The sequence below is a fragment of the Chironomus tepperi genome, unplaced genomic scaffold (genome assembly GCF_022539635.2).
Source record: "Chironomus tepperi strain 1889 unplaced genomic scaffold, CSIRO-AGI_Ctep_v1 contig_415, whole genome shotgun sequence".
NCBI classification, from domain to species: Eukaryota; Metazoa; Arthropoda; class Insecta; order Diptera; family Chironomidae; genus Chironomus; species Chironomus tepperi.
In genome coordinates this window covers 44,343-71,593 of record NW_027226537.1, presented here as the reverse complement: position 1 = coordinate 71,593, position 27,251 = coordinate 44,343, and the positions used below count along the sequence as shown (strand labels likewise).

The following is a 27,251-nucleotide window of genomic DNA, read 5'->3' as shown; positions in this document are numbered from 1 at the left end:
TCATTCAAAAACACAAGTTGGTTAATCGATCCAAAATCTGGTGCCAGGCCTCTGAGTGACTCTAGTCTTAGATTCAAATCCGAATTCGACACTAAGACTGAGTCACGCCGACCTGGTGCTGGATTTTGGATCGATTTACCGATTTGTGCTATTTTGATGAATACAGTTGAGTCAATTTCTAATTTTGCCCAAATAGAAGTTGGGTTAGTGCCATAGCCATAATTTTAGGGAATTTTTTGTTCTCTTAAATAACTTCGAGTTCTGGTTTTGGCATGACGAGCATCAAAAAATGCAAATCTAATATACTAATCAAACTCTGTTATTTGAAAATTAATTTTTGCAGGACTCAAGATTGACAGAATTTTTAAGGAACTTCGAGTCTTGCTGTTTATTGTATAAAATGCCATTCAGTCTTGCAAGTGAGAAGATTGTAAACGATCTTTGAGTCAAGCATCTAAATGACGACATTCTTCGGCCATACGATTGATTCAATCCAGTCAAGATATTCTGCAACTCTCGTATATACTCCTGCAATTGATTTTGAATTCAAAATTAAATAAAATTAAAAAAACCAGAAAAGCTTCTTAGTGATCATTCATCGACTATGTTAAGGGGTGGTCTGAGGGGAATTTGAAGGGAGGTCTGACGGGAATCTGAAGGGGGGTCTGAGGAGAATATATTGGGTAGTCTAGATAGATCTGATTTAATCAATAGAAATTCTAGAAAACTTGCTTGTTAATTTTTGAAAAGAACCTGTTATTCTGTATCGCAATAATTGAATGATGCTTTACCTGGGACTGATGAACCACAGCTACTACCGAATGATGTTATGCCTGAATTAATAAATTTAAATTTGTTAAAAAAATCAGCAAACTGAATGTCTTCATTCAAGAATTTGTTTTAAAATTCCAAAAATATTTTATAAAATTCTTACCAACAATTGAATAATATGTGCTATAATCAAATATTCCTCTTATTTGCAATGGTCCACCTTTTCGCGAAAAACGTCAATCAATATTTATATTGATAATAAATTATAAAAACTTATGTAATTTACCTGAGTCACCTGTTGAAATTGTTTAAAATATAATTTGCGTTAGTACAAAAAATTCTAACGTCACAAAAAGTAGCAAATCTCACCTTGACATGCATCGACGATAGTTCCATTAGCATTTCTATTTGTTGCGCACATTTGAGTTTGTCGTAGGTTGTCAGGTAATTTTGGTAAGCCTGATTGAGCATACTTCTTTCGGCATTCATTGAGTGGAACTTCATACAGATCTGCCCGCATGAGCCAGTTAATGCTGATGGAGAATTGAGTTATGGATTAGAACATTTGGTTCCAAATTAATGGATATACAGTTAATAATTGTCAGCTCAATTAAATTTAGTTGACATTTACTAATTAATACGTATTTATGCTGACGTTTAAATGCAGTGGTGGGCAACCTTTTACTTTTCACGGCACATCTTGGTGATAAGCCTTGACTGAATCCGCACACGGCATATGCTTCATGGCAGTTTTAATTTTTTTTTTTACCGGCGCATTATTGTGCCGCGGCACACAGGTTGCTCACCACTGTTTTAATGTAATTCCATCTTCTTACCTCTTTACTGACTGCGTTTCATTCACACCAAAACCGCTGACGAATTAAATCTAAACGATTATGACTGTTTTTTACATAAACAATTAGTTAATGCTTACGATATAATTGATGCTTCTGTCAACAAGCCAGTCTTTGTGTACAAACACGCTGAAAGTATTTTAAACAATGGATAAGCTGTTGATTGATGGGAAAGTAAATTATACCAGGTTTAATGTATTTTGTAAATGCTACAGGTGATACCATTTTTATTAATGCTATGTCGTCATACTTTTTTCTCGATGTAAATTTTGGATGGATGATGACTTCCTGTTTGAATTTGAGAGATATTAGAAATTACATTTTGGAATGGTCAAGGTTTAGACATATTGTTTTGCCTTGCTTACTATTATTGTTATCTACAGTTATCTACAGCTACACTACAAACTGGTAATCGTTATAATTTTTGTTCAAAAATCATTTATTTCGACAATTTCACCAACTTATTTGATTTCAATGTACTGAGTCTTTAGGATTGCTTGTTGCCATCTTTTCTTACATTTTTATAATTCTGTTTACTGCTTCGACTTATGATGTTTTGTTGATGAAGCAGATGCATATTGGGAGAGAAAGTTGCAATGGAAATAAGCTGTCTAAAAGTGGATCATCTCATCGACGACTATTTAATGATTGCTACCCTTGTTTATGAGAAACTTTGAGTTTCAAAACAGTACCATTACTAAGTAATACTTCATACGATCTTGGTTGAAGTTTTCTAATATCCAAGTGCAACCCATGAATCAAACTGTCCACTTGGACTTTAAGTTTTTAATTCTTTTTCTAAATTTAAGCGTGGTTCTAGTGATTCGGTTTTTGTGACTATTTTCGTTCTCATTCTGTGATTTGCTAAATAAAATTGAATTCATCAAAGCTATACATAATGATCACCGTTTTTTGTCTTTTTCAATGTTTTAACAATTCCTACTGCCTTTTCTGCTAATCCATTTGACTGAGGGTAATGTGGACTAGATGTTGTGATTAATATATCATTAACTCGCGAAAGTTCTACATTCATTCGAATTGAAAGGCATGTTGTCAATAGGTACACCATGTTCAGCAAAAATTAGTATTCGAATTCTTGGACGGTAAAATTTTGCAACAAATCCATTTAGAGAAATGACAAGAACTCTTTCCAAGCTCACAACCTACTTTTTCAAAAGCTCAAAGGAGGAATTCGTGCTGAATAATTGGTTCCTGTAGTAAATTCTTCTATAGTGCCATATATATACAGACTCTTTAGGTTTTGTCATTCCCATACCTTCATGTAATATGTTGTTTGGAAGAAAACTAATCCTTGAGATACTTACTTTTTATAAAAAGCTGATTTTATCAGACGGCCAGCCTTTTCTGTAATAATCAACAAGAATCTTTTCACTATCTTTACTATTTCTGACTGATACAATTCCAACTTTTCATCACTAATACTTAAAGGCGAACCATTTGCTTCATGATCTTTTTCATGCCATTTGTGCCAAGAATGAATCTGTAATAATATTACACATGATTGAAACTTCATAGAAAAATTCATCTAGATGCATAACAAATAATCCTATTCCAGATTTCATCATAAGCACTAACAAGCTGAATCTTTAGGCAATGTTTAAGATTCACAAATTCATTTTGATGTTGAGCTTGCAAACAAATTCACTATCTTTTTTCAATAAATTTCTAATATTATGCGTTAATTTTGCCAGAGAATTGACTACACCTAGAATTTCTGAACATCATTTTTATTAGTGAACTGAATGTCCGTGTTTCTATTCAGCTGGATCAATACTAACTTATTCTTTCAAAAAATATGTCCAAAGAATTTTACTGATTTATCCGTAAACTGACTTTCTTTATATTAAATTTAATGACGGGCTCTTAATACAACATGCTCTTTTATATTCTTTCCAAAAATTATAATATCATCAATATAAAATTTGACACCCTTAGGTATCAAACCATGTATTTTTGGAAAGTTTCAGTTAATAACTCAATGATACATTCCAAAAGGAGTACTAAAACTACATAATTTCAATTTGCCAAAACCCATTTTTCAAGAAAAAAAAATATTCTGCATCAAATTCTTCTAACGAAGGAATTGGAATTATTCAAATGCTTCGGATCTATGCAAACTCGAGAATATTTATTAATCGCGGTTCATTCACTTTAGTTAGAATCACACCAAGATTTTCCATTTCATTCAATTTATCTAAATCCTTAGTCAACTTTAATGAACTCTACGAGGTGCTGCGGCAAATGGAATAGCATTTTGTTGTAAATTAATTTGAAAGGCTTATTAAACTTTCCTAAACCTTCGAATACGTCTTTATAATGTTCCTTAATGAAGAATTATAAAGCTTTTTATTTGAACTGCGTCTATGCCAATGCAGATTTTAAAAAATAGCAGTTCAAATTCTTCATAATATGGTTATTGAATATCACTTTACCAGTGGGCTTATTTCGAATATGTGCCTGAATGGCTTGGAAAAATTTTAAAATTATCTTCAAACTTCCGAAATCAGTAATGATCTAGTTTAAATGTTGTTCAAATATTTTATACCATGACAGACTACTCACATACCTTATTGATTGACATCTCTACAATTTATACCCACCATTGCATCAATCTTTCCTCCTTCTTTACATTCTGCTTTGCTTCTTTCAAAAAAACTTTATTGCAACTTGCAGGCTTAAAGACATTCGAAGACTTTTTGATTTGACTGCTTTTTTGAAGACTTGTCGATAATTTCATCAATTTTTAAACCTTTCCAAACTTCTAACTTCTTCATTTCACTGCGTTGTAGTTCATACACGCGAACTTTTGCCAGTAGAAGAAAATTAATTTTTCTCTCATTTTTGAATTTTTCATTCCAATCACAATTCGGTCTCTTAACTGATCTTTGAAATCTGAAAATAGTTGCTTGATAACTTCATATGAATATAAATGCTCGACTTGATACATAAATACTTCTCATAACCATCGGAAAACTTTTTCTCCTCTTCATGATCTGCTAAGTCATGAGCAAATTCAGATATGCGATTTTAATTGCATCACTTTTCTTCTCAATTTCGAAGATTTCATGACAATTATCTCTCTCTTGAATCTTCTCCATTCTTCTTTTAGAAATAGCATTTATGTCGATTGGACTACCAAATCACTGATTTTCAAAACCGCAAGCTGATCTTTTCTCACATTTTTATAATTCATGTTTACTATGATTATATATTATTTGACACTTGTGACGTGCAATTCTGCACAATCATTCTACACTGGCTAAATAATCTTAAAAACAGCTTCTGTTGCTATACAAATTATTCACAAAAAACATTTTCAGAATTTAAACCAATTAAATTGATGGGAAAGCTGCTTTCGATTTGACTATTTGAAAATTTATCTATATACTCTGTATTATTTACATTACAATGAGCTGGCAGAAACAAACCAAATGCCAAGGAATTTTCAAGTCGCCAGATTTTGTATATTTTAAATAGTCAACTTATAAATTAGCTTAATTAAATAGTGGCAACATTTCGATATGTGCCGATCATGGTATTTAATGTTGTTAATGATTGTTACCTTTATGCTGATTTTTATAGATTTGAGGCGATCATCATCGTTCAAAGAAGTTTTGCCAAGAAGAATCTGAAAATATTACAGCATGATTTAGTACAAATTAGAGTCTTCCAGAAATAGCACTTATTATTCTTACAATTTTAGGCTTTTTATACTCATTATTGACACAATGTGCTGAAAAATATAAGATTTTTAATTCGTTAAATTTCACTCCTGAATGAAGAATATTTTTATATACCTGCAGTTAGGATAAAGAACTAAAGTGGAAGAAATTAATGAAAAATGCCAATAAGATGACAAAAAAATAGCAAGGCATTGACTCACGTTTCATCCTTAAGAAAGTAAATTAATGATTTATATGAATCGGATGAAGAGCAATGACAATACCTTGCAAAATAGTAAAAACTTAGACTTACTTTGGTAATCAAGCTGCCTGCACAATCATAAGAAAAGCTGCTTTCGAGACTATTTGCATACCCTAACATTACATGATGTGGGAATTCGCCTAAATTTTAAATTTATATTAGCAAAAATTGATAGAAATCAAGGCTGATTATCACTATACCTTTACCAGCTGATTTTCCACCAACTATATTTCCAGAATGATTTTGCAAAGGAATTGCCTTTATTTTATCACATGCTTGAATAGCCTTTCTTGATCCTGTTAGGATTGACGATGAATTCTTCCTGAAAAAGTAAATTTGAGAATCAAATCGGTTAATTAAAGTGTGTAGATATACTTCATGCTCTGCATTCTGTTTTGTGTATTGCCTTCAATTTTGCAACACACGGTGACTTCGCGATTCTTATATCCACATCGCACAAGTTGTTTAGAAGTTATTTCCTTTCTTTTAATCTTTTTCATTGCCCAATCGCATTTGCTGAAAAGTTAGAAACGTAATTTGATGAAGTTAAGTGGGTAAATCCCTATTTTTAGGATGACAAAGACTTCTTACTTGAAAGGCTTACAGACTCCAGAAGATTTGTCAAAGTTTGTGCAAGGGCTTCCATCTAATAAAAAGATACGTCAAAATACTCCTGATCTAAATAATAGTATAAATCTAGGACTACTAAATTACCTATCGTTGACTCTACAAATATTGCACACAATATTGCTAAAATAACGTTGTTCACTGATATATTCATAACTTTATTAGAATGATGCTGCTGTAAACTCTCCAAGAACTAAGTACACAATGATTCTAGAACAAATTTCTCTTTTACTTTTATATAAAAGAAAGGAAGCTTCTTACTATGTCTTAAGGAAAGAAACGAATTACTCAGGAAATTGCTATCAGAACTTAAACTATGATTGATAAAAATCTTTCTGTTCAAAACATGCAGATCTAATCATATATGTTGTAACAATTTGTATAACACGCGTTTAATTTAATTAATTAGATAATAATTCATTTGAGATGATAAAAATCTAGAATTTTAAATTTAAACTATAAACTATTAAGGAGTCGTTAATTAATTGTTCAAATTGAATAAGTGACAATTTAAACAATAATTACTAAACAAAGAAGCACATCCACACCGAGTCGAATTCATTATCTATGAATATCAATATTTGATTTCTTCAAATTATTGATGTGAGTATGAAAATTGGACAAAAAATTCAAAATTGAATTTTAACAGCATTAAAAATTTATCACATTGATCGGGATAAAATTTTAAGAACAAAAATCGGCAAAAAACCGAGAATCAGACACAAACTGGATTTTTAGAAATATTCCTAAATCCCATATCAAATTCCCCGAAATGCATGAAATTAACAAAGTCTGAGTTAATAAAATTTAAATAATCTTATTTTATGTCGATGCTTGTCGTACATGACATCTAAAATACTTGACTTAACATTGAATGCATTAAGTTCATGAACGTCAAGTTCATTTTAGTCGACACAGCAGCTAAGTTTTTACAGATTATCAATGATCATAGACAATTTGACTGCAACTTTAAAGTAATTACTGTAAAGTGACATCTGATCCTAATTGTTATGTCCTAATGACATTTTAAGCGAATTAAAACTCAAAACCTTTTTTATATCCAATGTAATTTTTTATTGTCAATTGTAAATTTTACATGCTATTTAATTATCAATTTAATAAACTTCAAAGTCATTTAAATTTTAAGCTTTTAAGGTCACAGCAAGCAACAAATTTCCATGCATTTTGAACAACCTGCACCTAAATTGATGACAAAATCCAGGATGAATTTTATTCAATTTCCTTATCCATATCAAGAAGTTTGACAATTCTTTTAAGGCACAGCATAGAGGCATCATGACATTCCTTCGAAACCTGTTGAATAAAGACAGATAATCATTAACAATTGTTCAAATTTTATATGGGAACAGATCTCATTTTTGTGATAGTGGAGGTGAATAAACTGTGTTACTGTTTTTACTACAGTCGGTAAGTGTCGGTAAAGCAGTTTGCAAAATTTTTTGTCAAAACAATAATGGAATAAATTAATCAATTTGAAGGTCGTCTTGTTAGTCGGAATGATCAGTCATCTACCCGAGTTTGTCATTAAGATTCATTTAAATTGGTTCTTAATGAGAGAAGGTTCCATTTGTTGTTAATAATTTTCGGTTTCGGGGAGTTTTGAATGCTCCTTGGTGAAATCTTCTTCATTTGTGTCGCTCGGGTTCAACTGACTTTAATTTAATTCAGCTCAAACATTGTCTAATGCCAAAGTTTTTTGTACAACGACATTAATGACTATTAGATTAAATTCAATTCTGTGAGTCAATGTTGTCCAAAGATTATGTATACACAGCACAATCCTAGAGGAATAATAGACCTAGAAACAAGTTACTAGACATTCCCAGACATACAATTTATGTGCATTTTCACAAATTTGGCGACATACTACTGACACACAGTTTGAACAACACTGGACCAGAACATCCTCAACACTATCACAAATTACGATCAAATAATTCAATTTAATCCTTACATTTGAAAAGTTTAAAAATCCATGATTTAAAGCACCAACAATATCAAGTTCAACATCAACATTAAGTTTCTTTAACTTCTTTGAAAACTCAATACAGTCATCAAGGCATGGATCAACAATTGTTGTCAAAATATTAGTTTTTGGAAATTGTGTCAAAATATCATCGGATGCAAGGAATGGCGACATTAAATAATTTCTAGGCACTGAAAAAACAAATTCATCTTCTGGTGCTTTTGGAATTTCATTTGTTGCCTTTTTCTCGGTAAATGCGTAGTTCCTCTTTAAAGTCTCTGCATGCTTCTCATTGTCATTGTTGTTGGTATCGTTATGCTCTTCGCCATTTGATGTTGATCCAGCGATAACATTCTTGATACTAGAGACAGCGGAATTAAGGAGACCTTGAGGATTCATTGTCTCTTTACTGACATCAACTACAATATTGTCTTCACTGAATGTTCGGGAATTAAGACGGACACCTAATGCCTTTGGCTTATCATCAATGTTAATTGAGTCCATGTCTTTGTGGAAGTTGTTGCTTTCGTACCTAAAAGTTGAAGAATAATTTAGAATTTTTATTCAGAACAATATTCAGCCACAACTTACTTTTTGACAAAATTCTCAACATATTCCTTATGTTCATCCTTCTCGCCTTCATCCTCCTTCTGGTCACTATCCCTTTCATCTTTTCTTTGTGAAATTTTCATTTCCAGGCAGTCCTCATCATCATCAATATCCTCAACAACATTTGGCTCAAAAATACTGTCACTTCTGTAGATCAACGGAGATATTGGATCCTCTGTAGAATTTTCTTCAATTGAATTTAAGTTTGAATGCCAATCAGGTGTTTCTGTGCTATGCTTAACCTTTTGCCAGACTATTTCAAGACATTTAGAGCTATCAGGTGACATGAGGGCTGAAAATTCCTTTTCATCCTTAACATCTGTGATTGTTTCATTTTTAGATGATTCATCAACATCATCAACACTTTCATTATTATCAAAAGGCTTTGATGCTCCATAGCACTTGAAAATTCTCATAATAAATCCATATGGAACTAATGGATCAACAAGTGTCAAAAATCTGGCAGGTGTAGATGCAAAATTCACTAAAAATGGACTGTAAGCATTGAAAATTCCTTTTGGCACTGGAACTCCCATCTCAATACACTTGATAATGCATGAAGTATTCAAATTAGCACCAGCTGAGTCACCGCAAAAGACGATATTTTCACCGGTTGTTCCTAAAAGTTCACAATTTTTGAGTATCCAGCAGTAAGTATAGAAGACATCTTCAAGTCCACGAGGAAATGGTGCTCTTGGACAAAGGGCGTAGTCGATGGAAATGATTGGAACATCTAGCCGGCTGGCCCATTCTCGGAGGTAGAACTCATCTGGAAATGGAATTAAATTTGTGATTAGACTAGAAAAGGGTTTTGGAAGAAAGTGAGGAAGTAAAGAGTAATGCTGTCATTTCTTTATTCAAAGGTGCATCCAGAGCGTATCTGGCTTTGATTCAAGATAACAAGAATAAAGTACAAATCTTTAAAAAAATTGATAAATGTTGCTTAGTCACCAAAAGATTATTTCCACATGTTTTTCAGGTGGTGCTTATCATAAGCATTAAAAGACAACAAAATCTCTTTAAATCAAAATTAGATAGCCTTCTGGAACAGCACGATGCAGTTAAATTGGGCCAAACAATCGTCGGTTAGGACAGTCACACGTTTCACAATCAATGCGACAAAGTAAGCTAAGGTGTTAGTTCAGTGGTGGGCAACTTTTTATTCATGGCACATCTTGATTGTAAGCTCCGACCGAAATCGCAAATGGCATGCAGTACTAATTCGGAATTTTGGCGGCATATTGCGTTAGTGTGCCACGACACACAGTTTACCCATCACTGCACCAGCTCCTGCATTGTGCTGCTCGGGCGTTGATATCTAAATTTAAATTTTAGCAAATTCAATTCCACATTCAGAATTGTTTCCATATGTAAATTTTGTTTCAAGCTTTAATTAAATTAACAATTGTTATTGTCAACAACTTGCAATGTCAATGACCAGCCTTGGCCTATTTTTCGTGTGTATATTTAACAAGTAATTGCTAATGGGTAGCAACACCGGAATTTTCAGATAACAAGTTCTTCAAATATTGCTTATGTAATCAGTTGTGACATTATCAATTTACGAATTACAATTATTCAGCATATTTGAGTCATTAAAATAATTTTGCATGTGCAGTGATTCTTACGTGATTTTGAGCTTGTTGCCAGCCAACCCTAAAAGATTAATAAATTATTAAATCATTCAAATTGTCATCAAAAATTGACGGAACTCACTCCACCATGTGTATGAATTATCAAATGCTTAGATGGTTCAGCTAAATTCTGTCCAGCTCTCTCACCGACCATTCCTCGCCTTCGACTAGCACAAAGTAAACGACATGAAACTGGCTGTCGACCAATATGACTATGTGGTATTGGAATACTAATCATTTTGTTCAATTTCTTGCTGAATATTTCAAGCGGCTCAGGTGGAATTTTAAAGACACGATTGACATCAACTTGATAGCCGACAAGTCGAGGCAGTGCTTGCATTAATTTGTTCTCGCCTAGCATCCAAAATGACTGTAAATACAAATAAATTTGTTTCAATAATTGTAGCAGCACAAAAAGGTGTCACATGATTGTTTACCTTGCAAAATTTCACATCAGCATTATGACTGACATTGATTATACGTCTAGCGCACATTTCAGGATCCATAAAATACGACGGATGTTTTAGGAAATAATTTGTTGTACGCATAAATTTGAATCCATTGGAGAAATAAGCCTCAGAGAAGCATGCCAACGTGACACTGAGAAATTTCAAAATACTTCTCATGGAATCAACAAATTGAAATCCAACAGAACGTCCATAGAAGCATGTCTGGTTTGTAACCTTTGCGCTACGTGTTATTAAATTATCATGTGAATATTCTTTTGAATATAAATTTCCCTGGTCCGAATTTTTATGCATTGTGATTAAATCTGCACATATTTGATAAAGGCTTTCTATCATTTGTGTACATACGTCGAGTTCCCTGTAAAAGAAGCATCATTATGTAATTGAAAAATTGTGTTTTTATATAGGTCGATTGGAATATTTTTGTTTTTCATGTGATAAAAATAAATTAGATGTTGAAGACATTACAACTGATTGGAGAGTTGGGAACGTGCCGTTGTTTTGATTGAGATAATTTTTGATGTGGGAGACATTTTGATGGAATTATGTTTTTGAGAAGTAAACAAAATGTTATGGCTTGGCAATGTAAATGCTTGATGTAATGGGTGAAGCATGATCGGGAATTGGAATTCTTGACTTTTGAAATTTGGCCCTGAATTTAGAGTGATTTGAAGAAATTTATAAAACATCCGTTTGAATTATAAGAAGCTCCAGTGCAATATGAAAAGTATTTGAAGCAGATGGATGATTCAAGAGCTATATAAGAGTTTAAATTCCTATCGTCGACCAATTAGAGTTCCAACAAGTGTGAATCTACAATTAAGCTCCTATGTTCTAGTTCTAATTAAAGCCTAGAATTTATTTAGCAGTGTTAATCAAACTACTTATGTCATAGAGCGGAAAGTTTGAAGTCACACTATGCATACTAACTTTTGGATTTTATAACAAAAATTGTCATCATAAATAAGGTGAGGAACTTAGTGTGTCAGATAGTGATTCTTGATTTTTAAAGAGTCAACAAGTGTCAAAAGATTTTTAAGAAATATTGACTTAAAGCGTGATTGTAACTAGTCTTTAAGCTTTAGGATTGTCAACAAGAACTAAATTTCAATTTTCAGAATGTTGACCCCCTAAAAAATGGATACTCCATCTAATGATTAAACCAGATATTAAAAGAATCAACAATAATCCTGATTTATGCCAACTAAATTGAAACGCATCCCGCCAAAACAATACAAAAGACATTACTTTAATTAAAACTAACTTGTTATGGAATATTTTGCAGATGCTCTCAGCTGACTGCAGACAGAAATAAAATTTTAATTGCATTGATAAATTTGAACTTGAATTTTTGTATAAAAAATTCTTTGAATGACGAGTTGTTTGCTCAATATCCAGAGTATTAAGGAGGAATTAAGAGTATTGAATTAAAATGGATACAGAAATTCTAAAACTTTTTACAGTGAGTTATGTCTATTAAGTTCAAAATTTTGGATACTTCTCTCTAAAAGCACAATCGATTCAAAGTCCGGCATCAGACTTGTTTGATTCTTACTTGGTGCTGAAGTTGGTTTAAATCATTTTTGGGACCGGATTTGGTTTGTACCTTGTACTATGCCAGAGGAAGTTGTCGATAGAGACATTGGCATTTGGTATTGGCAATTGGCAGGCGGAAGCCGGCGATAGAACCAGCATCAGGCGACATCTGAGGGAGGCCAATGATCACAGTTGATCTGTACGGCCATTGAAATAAGTAAGGAGTATGCCAGAGTCACGCCTGCAGGGTGTCGGATTTTTGATCGGTCAACAGACTAATCATCGAGTCACATGATTTAAAATCAGATGTTTAAAATATGCAATATTCTAATGCATAACTTCAGATATTTTAATGAGGCTTCTAATGAATAATCGAATTTTAATTTATATCATCTAATTTCAACAATTTAAATCCGACAAATTGAAGCAAAAAGCGTGTAACAAAATATTCTGAGACAAACAAAAACAATGAATTTGTTTTCATTTACGAGAAGATTTTATTTCATTTTCAAGGACATTCAAATATAGTCAGAGATGAGTGATTTATGAAGGTCGTTGAGATAGAAGAATTTACTCTTATTTGTAAGCCATGAAGATAAGGCAAGTTCCATTTAAAAAATGTGAATTATTCGGAAGTAGATTTTCATATGTATGAACAAACTTTTTGAACAACTCTGCATACATGCAAGAAAAAATTGAAAAAATGCAGCACAAAAAACAAGAATTTTTCTTCTTCATCAAAACATTCAGCACATCGACATGCTCTTTGATAACTCTCCACATGTCTGAATTTTTAAAATTTTGCAAGACCATAAAAATTCTCGATTCTTGGCAACCTTGAAAATTCATTCTATAAATAGTCAATTTCTTTGCCGCAACATCCAAACATCAACAAACCGGTTTTAATGAAAACAACCCTTTTTTGCAAAAAATTATACATGCTGAGGCTGTGTTGTCAAGATGTTATCAAGATGTTTAAGAAGTTGTCATGGAAATTTTCTTTTGGGGGCAGTTCAGTAATTATGTAACGCATAAAATCAACTTTTTGACACTTAACCTCTTGGAATGAAGATGTCGATAGAGATAGTGTGGCACTTGGTATTTGCAATTGGCAAGTGGAAGCCAGATTCAGGTGACACATATGGGAGGTCATGGATTGCAGTTGATCTGGACCACAAGCGAAGGAACTATGAAAATTGACACTTTACCCTCATGTGTAACAAAATCTGTTTGACTTATATCGAAATCTTAAGCCTCTTCCACTTAACAGCGTTACATAACAAGTGAACGACCCCTTGATCAAATTGGAGTATTTTTGAGGCAAAATATGAATAAAAAGAAGCATTAATTTGCCGCATTTGTCACTCGGATATTCTGCATATTTTGGAGTTTTTTATGAATTTTTAAATGTTGATGCTCATTCAGCACCAGTTTCAGCCTTAAATAGCAGAAATTGAAGGCAAATTGAGCTGGCTGCAGTTCCTGATTTAGAAAACTCAAGTCATCTTCCACTTCTGCCAAATAGAAGCTTCTTAATACCCCTTAACCACGTCCCCACCATCACTCATCCAAAACAACTCCTAATCAACTCCAATCACTGTCCACGACATCAATAAAGACAGATAAAAAGTACTCGTGTATGAAAATAAAATTACAGTCGGCAACTAAAGAAAGCACTTAGATAACAACACTGCGTTCTTGTTTGTGATAATTACTTGAGATATAAATTTTTACGAAACAGCAAACTTGCACGATTCTCGGTAATGTATTGACATGTTTTCATCGAATATTTGAGTGCACATTCAAAAATGAAAACAAAACTTCGATAACCATTTCCGGGCGTATTTTCATCATAATCATAATATGGTGCAAATTCCTCAATTTCTTTTATAACTGGCACCGACTTATCCAAATAGTCCTTCATTTTTTCAAAATTAAAGCATAATCTCGTGCCGGCAAATGATTTATCGGTTGTGTAATGCTCAATATTATTAATGCACATTGTAATCAATTCATTGACTATTTTGTATTTCTCATCGGAATCACTGACACGAAAATTCACTGAATTATCAGCTGATTTACTATCACACTCGGAACTCATCATTTCCTTTCGTTTATTTTTAGACCTTAAAATTCTTAAAAACAATGTCCAAAGTTCAAATTAATCACTTTTTATCTATATCTACACTTAAAAATTTATTATGTCAGCACCAAAATTTCTTATCTTTAAAAGAATTAAATTATTTATTTATTTATTATTTTTATATTTCCACTGCCACACGGAACGACGTCTTGACTCGCGTAACTTACTTTTTTGACTGCGCAAATAAATTTTTTTTTCTACATTTGTAGTTTCCATTGAATCTAATATAAAATTACGTATCCCATTACAGTTTTTTTGTTCTGTTTTGGAATTCCACATTACTGTCATTGACTACATTGTATGAATTGTAAATTGTGTGACAAAATTTATAAACTTTTTCAATACTTTAGTCTGTTTTGATAAGATAAGATTAATTGTTGTGTGTTATGTGATACCAATGGGACATATTCCCAGCTTATAAAATATTTGTTTTTTATTTTTGTGCCGACTGGAAAGAGAAGTGGGATGGGAGAGAACTGAAATAGTTTTTTAGTCACGTTCGTGGAAATGCTGATGAATTTGATTTATTTTTGGTATTTTATCTTATGTAAATAATTGAGCTAAATGTTTACTGATTGATACTAGAGGTGGAGTTCGTTCTGTATGGCTGGTAGAATGTTTTTTAAATGTTTTGGTATTGTTTCTAATGAAATGTAATTTGAATGTTGGCTGGCGACTTTAACTTGGACCACAAGCTTAACAATCTTGATGTTAGCTAGAGGTATAGTAAGAAATAATGTTGTAAAATTTTGTCATTAATTTTCAATTTTTAATTTGGATTTTGGAAATTTTTATTACAAAATTCTTGAAAAATTTCAAATTTTTTGTGGTTCAACCCATAAAACTCTTTTTTGACTGGGCCTCTGAGGTTGTATCCGATCGAAACAAATGACGAAGGCTTGGTCACGGAACTCTGACAGCTTCGTTAATCTACTTTTGTCAGCACAAAATGGAAGCCTTCTAAATTTGGCAAGAGTCTATTTCATTAGTGTTGCTAATGCTACCTGCATTAGAGAGCATTGGAGTACGGAATAATTCACAAATCCGCGCCTGTGTAGCATGCATTTCACCTACTCTGATGTGTAGTATAAAGACAATACCAAGGTCAACCTAGTCCGATACAAAAGTTTGTAAATTTCTCTTCTTATTTCAAATGAGGCTAAAGTCCAAATAAATATCTGATCCAATTCCTAGCGCAAAAATCACTTGCTACATTGTTTTGCAGTATTAATTTGATGGCTATTTGAAAATGACGTCTATGATCGGTGCTGAAATTAATTTCTGATTTTTGGATTATGAAAACTTAATCGTTGAAATCAAAAAGAATAAAATTTCAAATTTCAAAAAATGACAAAAAATCTCAAAATTATTCAAATTGACGTCACATCACTTACGAACAATACCAAAATATTTTTGAAAATTCTAAAAATAAACAAAAGAGTAAGTGCTTTAAAATAGAACAAAAAATTATTTTCATAAATATTTTTATGTACAATTTTAGATTGCACTTACTGTATTAGATTTTGTAGAATATACAAAAGTCGTTCAACTCTGTAAGGTTGTAAGTGTAGCTATCTATTTTATATGAATATAAGTCATTTTATATGATGGTGCTAAACAGCTGTGACAAACAAATATTGGAGTTAATTATAGTTATTTTCTAGAATCAATAAACGATGTACAGCTTACAGTACTATTAAAGCTCTGCACAACTCATACTTTAATTTGCAATTTATTGCTAATAAATAAGTTAAACCAGCAGAGTTGAATGTTGCAATTTTGAATTATTTATAGACACTTATCGGAAATCCTCTATGTTTTTAATTGCACATTTCTCAGATACTGGCTGAAATTCTATGAATTACATAATAAATAACAGAACAGCATTGAATTTTTTCTGTATTTTATTTTATGTTGTCAATTTGTTAAGTACTTGAACATTGAAAATAATAGAAATAAAAATAAGTTACATAAAGCTAAGAAAACCAGAATTAAACAATGTTTACGTTGTTTCGACAATGTTTTTAATCCAGTCGGAGAATGTAGCTACGCGCGCATAAACACCTGGAACTTCAGCTCTGGCACATCCTGTAAATAGAATTAAAACATTAATGAAAGTGTTTTTTAAATGTTATTTAATATTAATGTCTGGTTTTTTAGTGCTGAATTTTATTAGAAGAACTTTGATTCGGTGTTTTATGGATGTTTTGGAATGTTTTTGGGAGTAAAGTCTGATAATATCATGGTTAAGTTAATTCAGAGGTGGATTAAGAAAGGGTTTTTAGGAGTCAAAACTTTCAATACTGAAGACTCAATCTGGTATGGATGGATTATGTTGGCTTCTGAATAGATTACAGATCTTTATTCTTAATGCAGCTTTACCAAAAATTCCAACAAATTGTAAAAATGAAATCCTAATTTACCTCTTACCACAATACATTGATTGCCCCAATTGGACTTTAGAATGAAGAAAGTGAAAGAATTTACATTAAATTCCTAAAAATGTAATGCTTCACTTAAACCTGACATACATAACCTTGACTCTTCAAAATCGTAAATACAAACAACCTTGAAATCATTGTTAATCATTTAAATCAGTGTTGTCTAAACTTTATTGACCCACAGCACATTTTGGTTCCAGATAAAAAGTTTTACGACATACTTGTGCTTTTTGTGCAGCATACCCCCTTACAGACAGTGAGCATACTCACTTAAATGAGCATAGTCATGAGTACTCATACTCAATCAATATTCATAATTTAGTATAATCAATTTATTGATCATACTCATGAGCTTGCTCCTTATCGGTTCCGGGTCAATGTACCGCGTCACACAATGTGAAAAACACTGACTTAGGCAATTAATCTTTGTTCTTCAATTTCGTATTAATCACATGTCCAATTATTTAAAAAATCCGCATCACATTTGTAAGCACTTTGTGTGTTTACAAACATTTATTTCACTTTCGCGTGAGGATGACGTAACAGATAATGATCGGCGATGACAGAATTTTGGTGTGTAATTATTTGACTGAGCGATAATTGAGTCGCGAATTTGTTTTGAGTATTTTTAAGTGTCATGGGATTTTGAGGATAGATTAGTGCTAAAAATAAATATTCTTACCAATTCCATATGATACAATTCCAATTTGGAAGTAGTTTGCTTCTCCATTTTTCACCAATGGGAACATCAATGGACCACCTAAAATAAGAATAATTTATTAGAATATTTGAATTGTCAGTCAATAGAATTTAAAAAGAGAAAGATCCATTAGCACATGACAGGTAGAATGGAACAAAAGAAATCACTCAATGTAATTGATTAACATCTAAGCACGTGAGTGTTTTGGTAATGAATTAACAATGTTTTTGTATAATTGTCATTCCGAGTGGCACATAATAGTGGTTGGGACAACGCCAATTCATTATGTTAATGATAAAATGCCACAAATACGTAGGAGAGACATCACGACGATCGTAATGTTTGTCGCAATGTGCAGACTGGGATTTATTTAAAAAAAAATAAAGCAGAGTCATCGATTTCAGATAATTACTGAATACATAACGAGAAGTATATGAATGACATTAAGCGTCTACACGAAAGACATAAGGTGTAAAACAGACAAAAAATAGTATAAAAGGATTGGCGAGAATCTAGCATGTGGCTGGATTTTACAGAATTAATGTCAGTCTCGAAAATATCCAGATTAAGAACAATTTAATCTCGAGACTCAAGAGACTTTTGTCAGATTTCCCAGAATCAAAGTTAAATTCGGGAAAATCCGGATTAGGTGCAATGGATTGAGAATCCTCGACTCCAAGCCAGAGTCACATCAGATTTTACAGAATCTATGTCAGATTAAGAATATATTCTGTTCTTAGAATCTGCACTCAGTCAGTGTCGCACCGAATCCAACACAAAGTCTGTAAAAACAGGACACAAGCCTGAATCTCGTTAGCCTGGGGACAATACTATTTACTGATCTACGTTGAGGATCATTCAGGAAAATCCCTGTCATACGACTTTGAATTCGAAATCATTCAAAATTCAATGTGAATCACAATAAAATTCACTGCATGCACCATAATACCGGCTTAGCTGAATAGCATTTAAAGGTCAATCCAAATAGTTCCAGATCAAATTGCTATTCAAACTTTGTCAATTGACAATCACGTTCAATTGAATTGACGTCTATGTATATATGTCTGACTTCATTGCAGGCTATTGCAAACAATTTAAAAGCTAAACGAAAATTCATTTATTGCATCAATATTGAAGTTTCTTCTTCTTATTTGTTTGTATATTGTCATCACAATGGATATCCATTTAAATGTCTGAATAATGATTTTCGCCTTACCAGAATCTCCCTGAAAAGATAGAAACATTTAAATGGATTAGTAGCTGTTCTGTTTCAATTGATGCTCATTGTATTTAATTAAAAATGAATTTAAACTGCAAATTTTAAAAAATGTCGATAAAGCAGTTTAGTGAATAATGAGCACAGCTGTAGTTTCTACTTACATTGCATGTATCGCGTCCACCTTCTTCATATCCAGCACACAAAACAGCTTCATTGAACTGTTTCTCAGATACAACTTTGTTAATTGCTGCATAATTTTGCCTACATTGGTTATTATCAACGACAGGAAGTTGAATTTCTTGAAGGACATTTGCTGAATGACCACCTTCTTGAGTTCGTCCCCATCCGGCAGCAAATGGTGTATATCCGACAAAGTTTCTTGTCCTTTCAGCATCGCTTAATGGAATGCAAACTGGTGTGATTTGAGCTACAGAAAGAGAATATTTAGACTTATTATGTCAGTTCCAATTTATGTCCATTTGAAATCTTACTTGAGAATGGAATATCATTTTCCAGCACAAGAATAGCAAGATCACTATGTCCATCTTTCTTATCATATGATGGATGTACAATCTTCTCTTTAATTCCAATATCGACATGTTGTGCCTCTGTGTCATCGTTTAGGTCATGCTCGCCCAATCGTGCAACAACTCTACAAATTAAATAAGGTAAAATAAAAAAATTTTCTTGTTGAATTATTTAATTAAAATTCAAAATGTCACTTACAAATCATTGCGGATACAATGTGCAGCTAGAAAATTAATGCAAATGAGAAAAGTAAATCATTAATAAATCAGAGTGTAAACATGACAATAAATTACCTGTCAGAATGTGACGATTGCTGATGATTGAACCACCACATTTCCAACCGACCTGGAAGTAGAATTAATAGTTTTATTGAAGGTTTAAGGATGTCGTTTAGGATGAGGTGTAAGTTTGTTTAAGGGATAGGAAATTCCGAGTTACACAAATGTAAAGAGTCTGTTGAGGAGCTTTTAAGGCTATGAGAAAGTTCTTTAAATGAAATCACGAATGCGCCTCTGAGTGGATGTCATATGGCAGTGCCCTCGAGCAATTCTTGCCACCGAGTTTAAAGCACCTTGGCGGACCCTTCTCAATTAAAAGAGAGTCATGTGACTGCTATATTTACATGGAAAGACAATTTATAAGAAAATGTCAAACTATCTATCAGACCGTCCCCTTTTACCCCTAAATAAGTCATCAGTTACTGTATTAGATACTCTAATTTAAAGCTATAATCAAAAAGTGTTCTAATTCTTTCAAAGTTGGGTTGAGAAAATGGACACGACTGTGGAGTTCCGACTTCAGTGGAAACACCTCTTCATTGGACTCTGAACTTCTGCGGAGGACCTTCCTCATTAGAATCTAGACTCCAGTATATGCGTCTCTATAATAAAGTCCTTCCAACTCTAATCAAAAGTTCACTCAAAATGAGTCCACATATTTCAAACAAAAATCCACTACGCAGTCTATATGCAACGACTTCACCCGGTCAATTATCTAATAAAAATAGAACTTCCTTGATGATGCTTCATATTCTTGACCCAAATTTAGTAGGAAATCCCAATAAACAAACAAAGTGACAAGAATGTCAATGCTCTTGGATTTTAATCGCTCTATTTATTATGCGAATGATAAGAATTGAATGAAAACATAAATGCAAAGTCATTGAACAGAAGTGACTAAATGACTTAAAAGGTTGATTGTTTCAAGACTTGATGATTCATCAGCACGTGAGAAAAAATTTTTGGGGATTTTTTTAGAGCTTCTTGATATTTTACGTAGGTACTGAATATTCATAGGAGGGGATACCTAATTAGCATAAGTTAATTCCGTATTCATAAGTAAATTTAGTCAAATTAAAAGCTTTTAAATTTGCATATAATGTAATTTGCTAATTCCTGAATGACGCCTTTAAAAGGAACATTCAATCAAAAGCTATAAAGTAAATTAGCTACCTTAATTACAGTAGCCAGAAGAAATTACAGACCTACAGGTGTTATCAAAATAGTTCATAAATTTTATTATGTAATAAAATCAAGACTAGAAAACTTGAAGTCATAAACATTTAAAGCAACTTTTAATTTGTCATAAAATTACTATAACAATTATTCGCAGCTGTAATTAGTAGCTATTTGGATAGTAATTACAATTAATTCTTAAGTGTCATTATAAATGAATTAATTGAATATTAGAATTGCATTTGTTGCTATTTTGAGGGGGTAAGGGAGTGTCCGGGACATTGTAGCTGTCCTGAGCGACATAAGGCTCATGTACTTTACCAGGCAACGAAACCACTTTTAGGTACCGAAATGGTCTTTGTGTACCATGAAAGCATGGTCTTTATCTGTTACGCCCGGGTGTAAATACGGCAAAATGCAAAAATAGAGTCTGAGCGACACAAATATTAAAGGATTTATCACGGAGCTTTAAAGGCTTCACTAAAGCTCTTTTGCCGGATGGAAGCTGCTTCCAATTGAAAGTCATGTTAATGATACACGTGTGATGTAGCCTTAAAAGGTCCGTGATGAAGCCTTCTTCTTCCGTGTTGCTTAGGACTCAAATTCTGATTATTTTTTACCAGTTCAACACCCTAGACCAATGGTTGGTAACCTGTGTGCTGCGGCGTTCATTCTAAAGTGCCGGCAAAAATGATAAAAAATATCATGAACCGTGTATTGTGTACGGTCTCAGTCGACTCTTGCCAACAAGGTGTTCCGCAAAATATAAAAGCTTGTCTACAACTGCCCCAGACCTTTACTAATTACACAATAAATTTCCCCATTCAATGAAAGTGCAATAAAAGTCACTCAATAAATAGCAATAAATTACAAAGTCATCATACCTCTCCGAGATCATTGCGATATCCGAGTAATGCCATCCATGGCCATCTAAAATTATGAAGAAAATGTTAAAATTTATACTTATTGAATATGCTAACACATGCATGCTGATCAAACGATAAAATGTCGTTTATGAATCAAAACTGTATTTCTGTGAATGAGACCTTACCCTCCTATAAAAGAAACATGAAAAAGAATAAAAGAATTACGTATTAGTAGGGGAATTCCAAGCATTTGATTTCATTGAACTTGAAAACTTGCTGTTTACCTTTCTTTGCTGGTGCACCGCCGACAACACGATTGTGTGGAACTTTACTTATACCGCATTGTGGTGGAGCGAATAATTGAGATCTGGTCGAAAGTGTAGCTGGTGTACTTTGAGGTGGAGGTGGTGGTTGTGTAGCTGGTGGAGCATCATTTGGACAACAAATTGTTTGTGCAAAATATGATAGTTATGAATCTCAAAACACAAAAAATCTCATTTTGTTTCGCAACTTTAGATATTCACATCTAGCATTAGAATTTCTTATGTATTGGACATATTCTGGATCCTTTTGTCTTTGTAGGAATGTATTTAATATAATTGGACACTGCTTAACATTTATACAAAATCCATTAAGGTTATCAGGTGTTCTGCATGGCGGACCATTATTTTGATTTACAGGTGGTGCAACTTGTTGTGGAACCCCATCACTACAGCACATTAATGGATTCTTTCCAACTTTTCTGGTGCCACAGCTCTTTTGATTTTCACGTAATATGTTAATTGTATTTTCAGATCGATCTTGTCGATACAGTGATATGAGAGAATTACAGCTCGGAAGGATTATGCACTCTCCACGCAGTTTGTTGTGTGTTGTACATGATTCACCTAAGAGTGAAGAGATAAGAATAGAATTCATAGGAAAAATGGATGATTAGCACTTTTCTATAGTAAATAACGGAGCGGAGTGTGAAGATGAGGGATTGTTTGGATATTAGACATGATTTTGCTTAGTTATGGATGGTTGCTGATTGCGTGTTTAGCTTAAAATTGGTAAGAAAATTCTATGATAATTTACACGAGCGGCACAAAGCGGCTAAGCACATTTATCATTTTGGATCGAAATCGATGCATGAAAATCAGTCATTATGGTATCGTTAGTTTCGCGTATTAATATTGCGATCATGCGGGTGCCTTAGTGAACATGTGCTGTTCGGGCTTAGCATTGATTTTAAGCCAGAAATTCACTGTTAGGCTGTCCTAATGACTCAAAACAATCTAAATATTTCCATCAGCTTTTACAGTTTTATTTCCACATAATTCCCAAGCATTATTCATCTAAACTAACATAATAGAACCAACAAAATGTGCAAAAATCATCAACTATTTACTTAGCACAAGAAGAAGTTCATCACACCTTAAAACTATTCAAGACCAAAAATTGTCCAAGAATTTAAAATTATGTGAAAGATTTCAATGTTTGTATGACAAACGAACCTTAAAAGAAATTTTATTTCTGTTAACAAAAAATCACAGTCAGTCTTGAGTGTTAATGAAATGATTCAATGGATTGACCTTGACGAGTATTTTGACGTGGTATTAAACTTGAAAATTTTCTTAAAAATTGTGGGAAAAATGATTTGTTTTGCTGTGTGACTGGACGTATTGTGAGATACTTTAGAAGCAATTTGCAGGTAGCTATAGCTTAGGTACTTAATTTTGTTGTGACGTTTTGTTTAAAATGGATAGACATTCAACAATCATGTCATAAGTAATATACATATACGTAGATATGGACATAAAATAGAAGATAATGTGATAGAGCTAAGATGAGTCATCAGTAAAAATCCATAAAAATGAATATGTATCAGCAACAAGGTCCATATCTTATCACGATTAACTCAAAATAGAAAAACAATAATCGATTTTCTGGTTCCGAGAAAACAAACATTAAAAAATCTTGAATAAGCACTGGGAATTCCTAACATGCTGATTAAAAATATTTTCACATTATCTTAATTAGCTTATAAGGTTTTAAGACTCACAATGTCAATCCAGAGTGACACATTTGGAGAAGGCTTCGCAATGGGTCTCTAAAGGCTCTGCTTGACCTCTTTACACTCCGCTAAACCTCTTTAGGCTCCGCTAGACCTATGCTTTTAACACCAATTGAAGCAGTCTATTTCTGGCATCCAAATGACTGCCAAAACAAAGTGATTTCTAGCCTTTACAGTCCCAGCGTAGCCTTTACAGTATCGTGCTAAAGCCTTCTTCATTTGTGTCGCTCAGAAACTTAGCACATTTTGAATTTTCTATAGATTTTTTAATTAACCACAGAAATGAATCCCGTAAAATAAAGAAGTTGCAGCTGAATGCTAATATGAAGATTCAATGCTTAAAAATCATCATTCAGTCTTTTTATCGAGGAATTTTTTTGCAAATACCTGTTTTTACCAAGCAATTATCTCCAACAACACTCTCGTCATAGAATCTTCTGATATAAGTGTCAAATATTCTTTTGCAGACGATACTATCTCTTATTATGGTAATTTTAGACATGGATTTATTGATCTCATGTTATTGTAAATTTGTGAACTGTCTGAAGGATGACTCAACCTTGCAAAACGTGTTCTTTTTAACGGGATTCAATTTATTCTTATAGTATTAAATTTACTCCATTAAGGAAAAATTTGGAGAATTTTGTATATTGAGGTCAATATGATTTGTGTTGAGGATCTTTTAAGTGAACATACTTTTGAAGAACATTACTATAAATTGCGAACACTCTTTTTGAGCAATCGAAAGTTGGTCAGCACACTTCAGAACTTCTCATGTCATACACGAGTGGACAAACATACGTTACAACTAGTTGAACAGTGCTAGAAGTTGGCTGGAATTTTGCACAGAGTCGAGTCGGCATGAAACCTTTCCGTATAAAATCCAAGTCGATTTTGAGCTCGAATGGTTCAGTTGATGTTCAGTTAATGTCTAGTTCCAACGTATTTTTGTTAAGTTGAGGAATCAGAGTGCCAAAACTGTCACATTTATCCGATTAACTATCTTCTATTAATTTAATTGCTTGAAAATCCATTCTTGACTAGAACAGACTGCGACTAGTCTGTCGTAGTGCGACTAAGTCTAGTAATAAACTTGACACATCATGGCAAGTCTCTTAATTGTCAAATAATTAACTTTAAATAATGTCGATCACTTGCAACCTGTTCTCCTTGGAATTTGGTTTATGCCATTATTGCCCAAACTCTTTTGGTGGTAAGCCATGATAGCAACCTCACACGACATGAAGTTTATGACATTTCCAGTTTAGACAACACTACTGTATGCACTTTAAATCCACTCTTCACTAGGAACAATCGTCCAAAACAACACAACACTTACCTTGTGATTTTACCAACACAGCCAGTGAACTTAAAAATATCAACAGCACTAATCTCATTTTTATGATATTTTAAAATATTTTATTTCTCACTAAAATGCGTAAATCAATTCGGGGAATTGAAACTTATACTAATTCTAGAACTTAATATTGCAAATTGATATTATATATTTAGCAAAAATCTTTATTTGTTTATGAATCAGACTTCCTAATTAGCACTAATCTTTATTCTTAACTTCTCGTTATTTAACTCTAAACTGACCAGTGGTCAACAAAAAACTGAGCAGAGAGATGAGATTGCATGCGTATCTTATATGCGATGAGAAATAAAAAAAATCTCTGCTAAATTATCTCATTGCTCTCTCAGACAAAAAGTATAGAAAAAATGCTCAGCTGAGACCGGTTTTGCAAAAAAACATCATATTTATTACTCGCACAATATCTTCTTCATTATTCACGTGTTTGTTGTGTATTTAAAATAATTAACATGTACAATCATAGTTATTGACCGGGGACTGTACTTAATTTATATTCTCATATGACTGCAGTTTTTGCATGCATGAGAAACTTGAATTGATTTCAATTCTGTTGATGGATATCTTTGGAATAGATCTGAGGGTAATGAATTGGAAATTATTGCATAAAATAAGTTCAAGCTAAAGTTTCGTATGTGCTTTATTGCTGTGAATTTTGCAATTAGATCAAAAGTCATAGAGAACAATAGGATTTCATAGATATAGGTGATATTGATGTCTATTTATAGAAACAATGCAATTGATGACTAGACAAGTTTTATAGTTTTGTTTATCTTTCATCATGTTGATGGTGTGAGTTATTGGGGATTTGACTGCATTTAAATCGGATAATATTAGAAAATTGGAGCTCTGGGAAGCGATTGATTAAGGAATTTGTATCAGGAATATGTACTCAAGCGACACAGATGAAGAAGGCTCTCACTGAGCTTTTAAGGCCAATTGACTTCCATATGGCTGCCAAACGGAGGTGGTTTCCATTTGGTATTAATAAAAGAGGTTTAGCGGAGACAGGGCCCAGCTTCCAATTCCCCGTGCTTCTAATGGCCCGTGCCCTAATCTGGTTATCCTGAGCGGAGCCTTTTTCATTTGTGTCGCTCGGGATATGAAGTGAAGCAGGGAAAATAGGAGCAAGAACTGCAAGATCATCAAAATAATCGAATATTGATAGAACGGATCTGATAATTTCACGTCATATGCATACAAGATAGAAATTAGATTGTAAATTTAGACTAGAGCGTCAATTTGAAGTGTACTACCCACGGAAGTAGCCAGCCATTCTATGAATGGTGGGGTAAGGGTTGGAAATGAAAAACCCTAGCATAATTAAGAATCTTGACCAAAAGAGGGGGAAGGGTTAGGTATGATCCCTAAACCCCTTTCATCTTCCCTCCTGAATACGCTTTGGCTTTACGAATTACTTTGTATAAGTACAAAAATGAATCACTAAAGCATGTTTAATTTCAAGCATCCATATATTTCCCCAAATTCACAGGCAAACTGTGAAACTTTCTTTGATGTCACTACAAATAAAATATGTGGAACACTTAACAATTATTAATAGTTTGCGGAGTTCCAAAGAAAAAGACAATGAGAAAATTAAGATCAATGACGCAAATTTGCTTCATTTCACGAGAACATAATGCTTGGATCCAACAGTCGGGGCTTTTTTCTGATGTGTAATACAATCTCTTTCCGCGATATGAATTCCATTCTCATGATTTTTTGCAATTTTGCATTTTGTCACTCATAATTTGTTTTTAATGACTCAATTTACTTACATATTTCAATGAATTTCCTTACAACAGTGCTTTACATATTTGAAAGGATGATTAATTCATCATATGATTGTCATATTTAATAACATTATAGTTTGTGAATTTTTCAAGTTGATTAGAATTTTAATTAATTAATGATTCACAATTTTTGAATTCATATGAATGCAATTTTTATTATGATTGATGATTAAATCGTTAATGGACATCAAATTAAATCGATGAAAATTAATCAAAATAATTACACATTACGACCATGTAAAATGCAAG

The 27,251-nt window shown here is 32.9% G+C and overlaps 4 protein-coding genes and 2 long non-coding RNA genes across 6 annotated transcripts; all 6 read right to left on the bottom strand.

Annotated features, from left to right (window-relative positions):
- Positions 1-110: 110 nt before the first annotated feature.
- LOC139097206 (uncharacterized) lies at positions 111-1,068 on the bottom strand. Its single transcript, XR_011545041.1, has 4 exons — positions 1,058-1,068; positions 935-991; positions 792-833; positions 111-528 (listed from the first exon to the last, which is right to left on the bottom strand). It is a non-coding gene; the product is annotated as an uncharacterized lncRNA (long non-coding RNA).
- Positions 1,069-1,117: 49 nt separating this feature from the next.
- On the bottom strand, positions 1,118-5,305 carry LOC139097189 (kallikrein-11-like). Its single transcript, XM_070648982.1, has 5 exons — positions 5,209-5,305; positions 1,811-1,913; positions 1,706-1,754; positions 1,608-1,643; positions 1,118-1,304 (listed from the first exon to the last, which is right to left on the bottom strand). The coding sequence occupies exons 2-5, from the start codon at positions 1,848-1,850 to the stop codon at positions 1,118-1,120; spliced, it is 312 nt and encodes a 103-aa protein (XP_070505083.1). The 5' UTR covers positions 1,851-1,913; positions 5,209-5,305.
- A 15-nt stretch (positions 5,306-5,320) lies between these two features.
- Positions 5,321-6,529, bottom strand: LOC139097182 (uncharacterized). The gene is made up of 6 exons (XR_011545034.1): positions 6,285-6,529; positions 6,162-6,216; positions 5,771-6,086; positions 5,622-5,710; positions 5,444-5,462; positions 5,321-5,379 (listed from the first exon to the last, which is right to left on the bottom strand). It is a non-coding gene; the product is annotated as an uncharacterized lncRNA (long non-coding RNA).
- A 718-nt stretch (positions 6,530-7,247) lies between these two features.
- LOC139097175 (hormone-sensitive lipase-like) lies at positions 7,248-14,760 on the bottom strand. The gene is made up of 7 exons (XM_070648966.1): positions 14,146-14,760; positions 10,865-11,252; positions 10,510-10,797; positions 10,422-10,449; positions 8,776-9,562; positions 8,173-8,716; positions 7,248-7,511 (listed from the first exon to the last, which is right to left on the bottom strand). Exons 1-7 carry the CDS (start codon positions 14,532-14,534, stop codon positions 7,428-7,430), a joined length of 2,508 nt encoding a protein of 835 aa, XP_070505067.1. The 5' UTR covers positions 14,535-14,760; the 3' UTR covers positions 7,248-7,427.
- Positions 14,761-16,459: 1,699 nt separating this feature from the next.
- On the bottom strand, positions 16,460-22,201 carry LOC139097188 (venom protease-like). Its single transcript, XM_070648980.1, has 9 exons — positions 22,066-22,201; positions 21,800-21,970; positions 19,755-19,806; positions 19,660-19,684; positions 19,425-19,585; positions 19,095-19,360; positions 18,811-18,940; positions 17,697-17,774; positions 16,460-16,661 (listed from the first exon to the last, which is right to left on the bottom strand). Exons 2-9 carry the CDS (start codon positions 21,833-21,835, stop codon positions 16,576-16,578), a joined length of 834 nt encoding a protein of 277 aa, XP_070505081.1. The 5' UTR covers positions 21,836-21,970; positions 22,066-22,201; the 3' UTR covers positions 16,460-16,575.
- Positions 21,963-25,441, bottom strand: LOC139097187 (phenoloxidase-activating enzyme-like). The gene is made up of 4 exons (XM_070648979.1): positions 25,177-25,441; positions 22,293-22,668; positions 22,066-22,244; positions 21,963-21,970 (listed from the first exon to the last, which is right to left on the bottom strand). The coding sequence occupies exons 1-4, from the start codon at positions 25,232-25,234 to the stop codon at positions 21,963-21,965; spliced, it is 621 nt and encodes a 206-aa protein (XP_070505080.1). The 5' UTR covers positions 25,235-25,441.
- Between the last annotated feature and the right edge of the window lie 1,810 nt (positions 25,442-27,251).

Bases quoted from the DNA above. Each gene is read 5' to 3' on its own strand.
- LOC139097189 (XM_070648982.1), bottom strand. From the start codon at position 1,850: ATGGTATCACCTGTAGCATTTACAAAATACATTAAACCTG. The intron at 1,755-1,810 runs GTATAATTTACT...AAATACTTTCAG, and splicing joins TACAAAATACATTAAACCTG to CGTGTTTGTACACAAAGACT. The intron at 1,644-1,705 runs GTAAGCATTAAC...TTAATTCGTCAG, and splicing joins ACAGAAGCATCAATTATATC to CGGTTTTGGTGTGAATGAAA.
- LOC139097175 (XM_070648966.1), bottom strand. From the start codon at position 14,534: ATGATGAGTTCCGAGTGTGATAGTAAATCAGCTGATAATTCAGTGAAT. The intron at 10,798-10,864 runs GTAAACAATCAT...TTGTATTTACAG, and splicing joins CTGATGTGAAATTTTGCAAG to TCATTTTGGATGCTAGGCGA. The intron at 9,563-10,421 runs GTAAGAATCACT...TTCCATTTCCAG, and splicing joins GGCAACAAGCTCAAAATCAC to ATGAGTTCTACCTCCGAGAA.
- LOC139097188 (XM_070648980.1), bottom strand. From the start codon at position 21,835: ATGGCATTACTCGGATATCGCAATGATCTCGGAGAG. The intron at 19,807-21,799 runs GTATGATGACTT...TTCTACTTCCAG, and splicing joins ATCGCAATGATCTCGGAGAG to GTCGGTTGGAAATGTGGTGG. The intron at 19,586-19,659 runs GTAAGTGACATT...TTTAATTTGTAG, and splicing joins CATTGTATCCGCAATGATTT to AGTTGTTGCACGATTGGGCG.
- LOC139097187 (XM_070648979.1), bottom strand. From the start codon at position 25,234: ATGAGATTAGTGCTGTTGATATTTTTAAGTTCACTGGCTGTGTTGGTA. The intron at 22,669-25,176 runs GTAAGTGTTGTG...CTTCACTCTTAG, and splicing joins TGTGTTGGTAAAATCACAAG to GTGAATCATGTACAACACAC. The intron at 22,245-22,292 runs GTTGCGAAACAA...TTCATAACTATC, and splicing joins GCTAGATGTGAATATCTAAA to ATATTTTGCACAAACAATTT.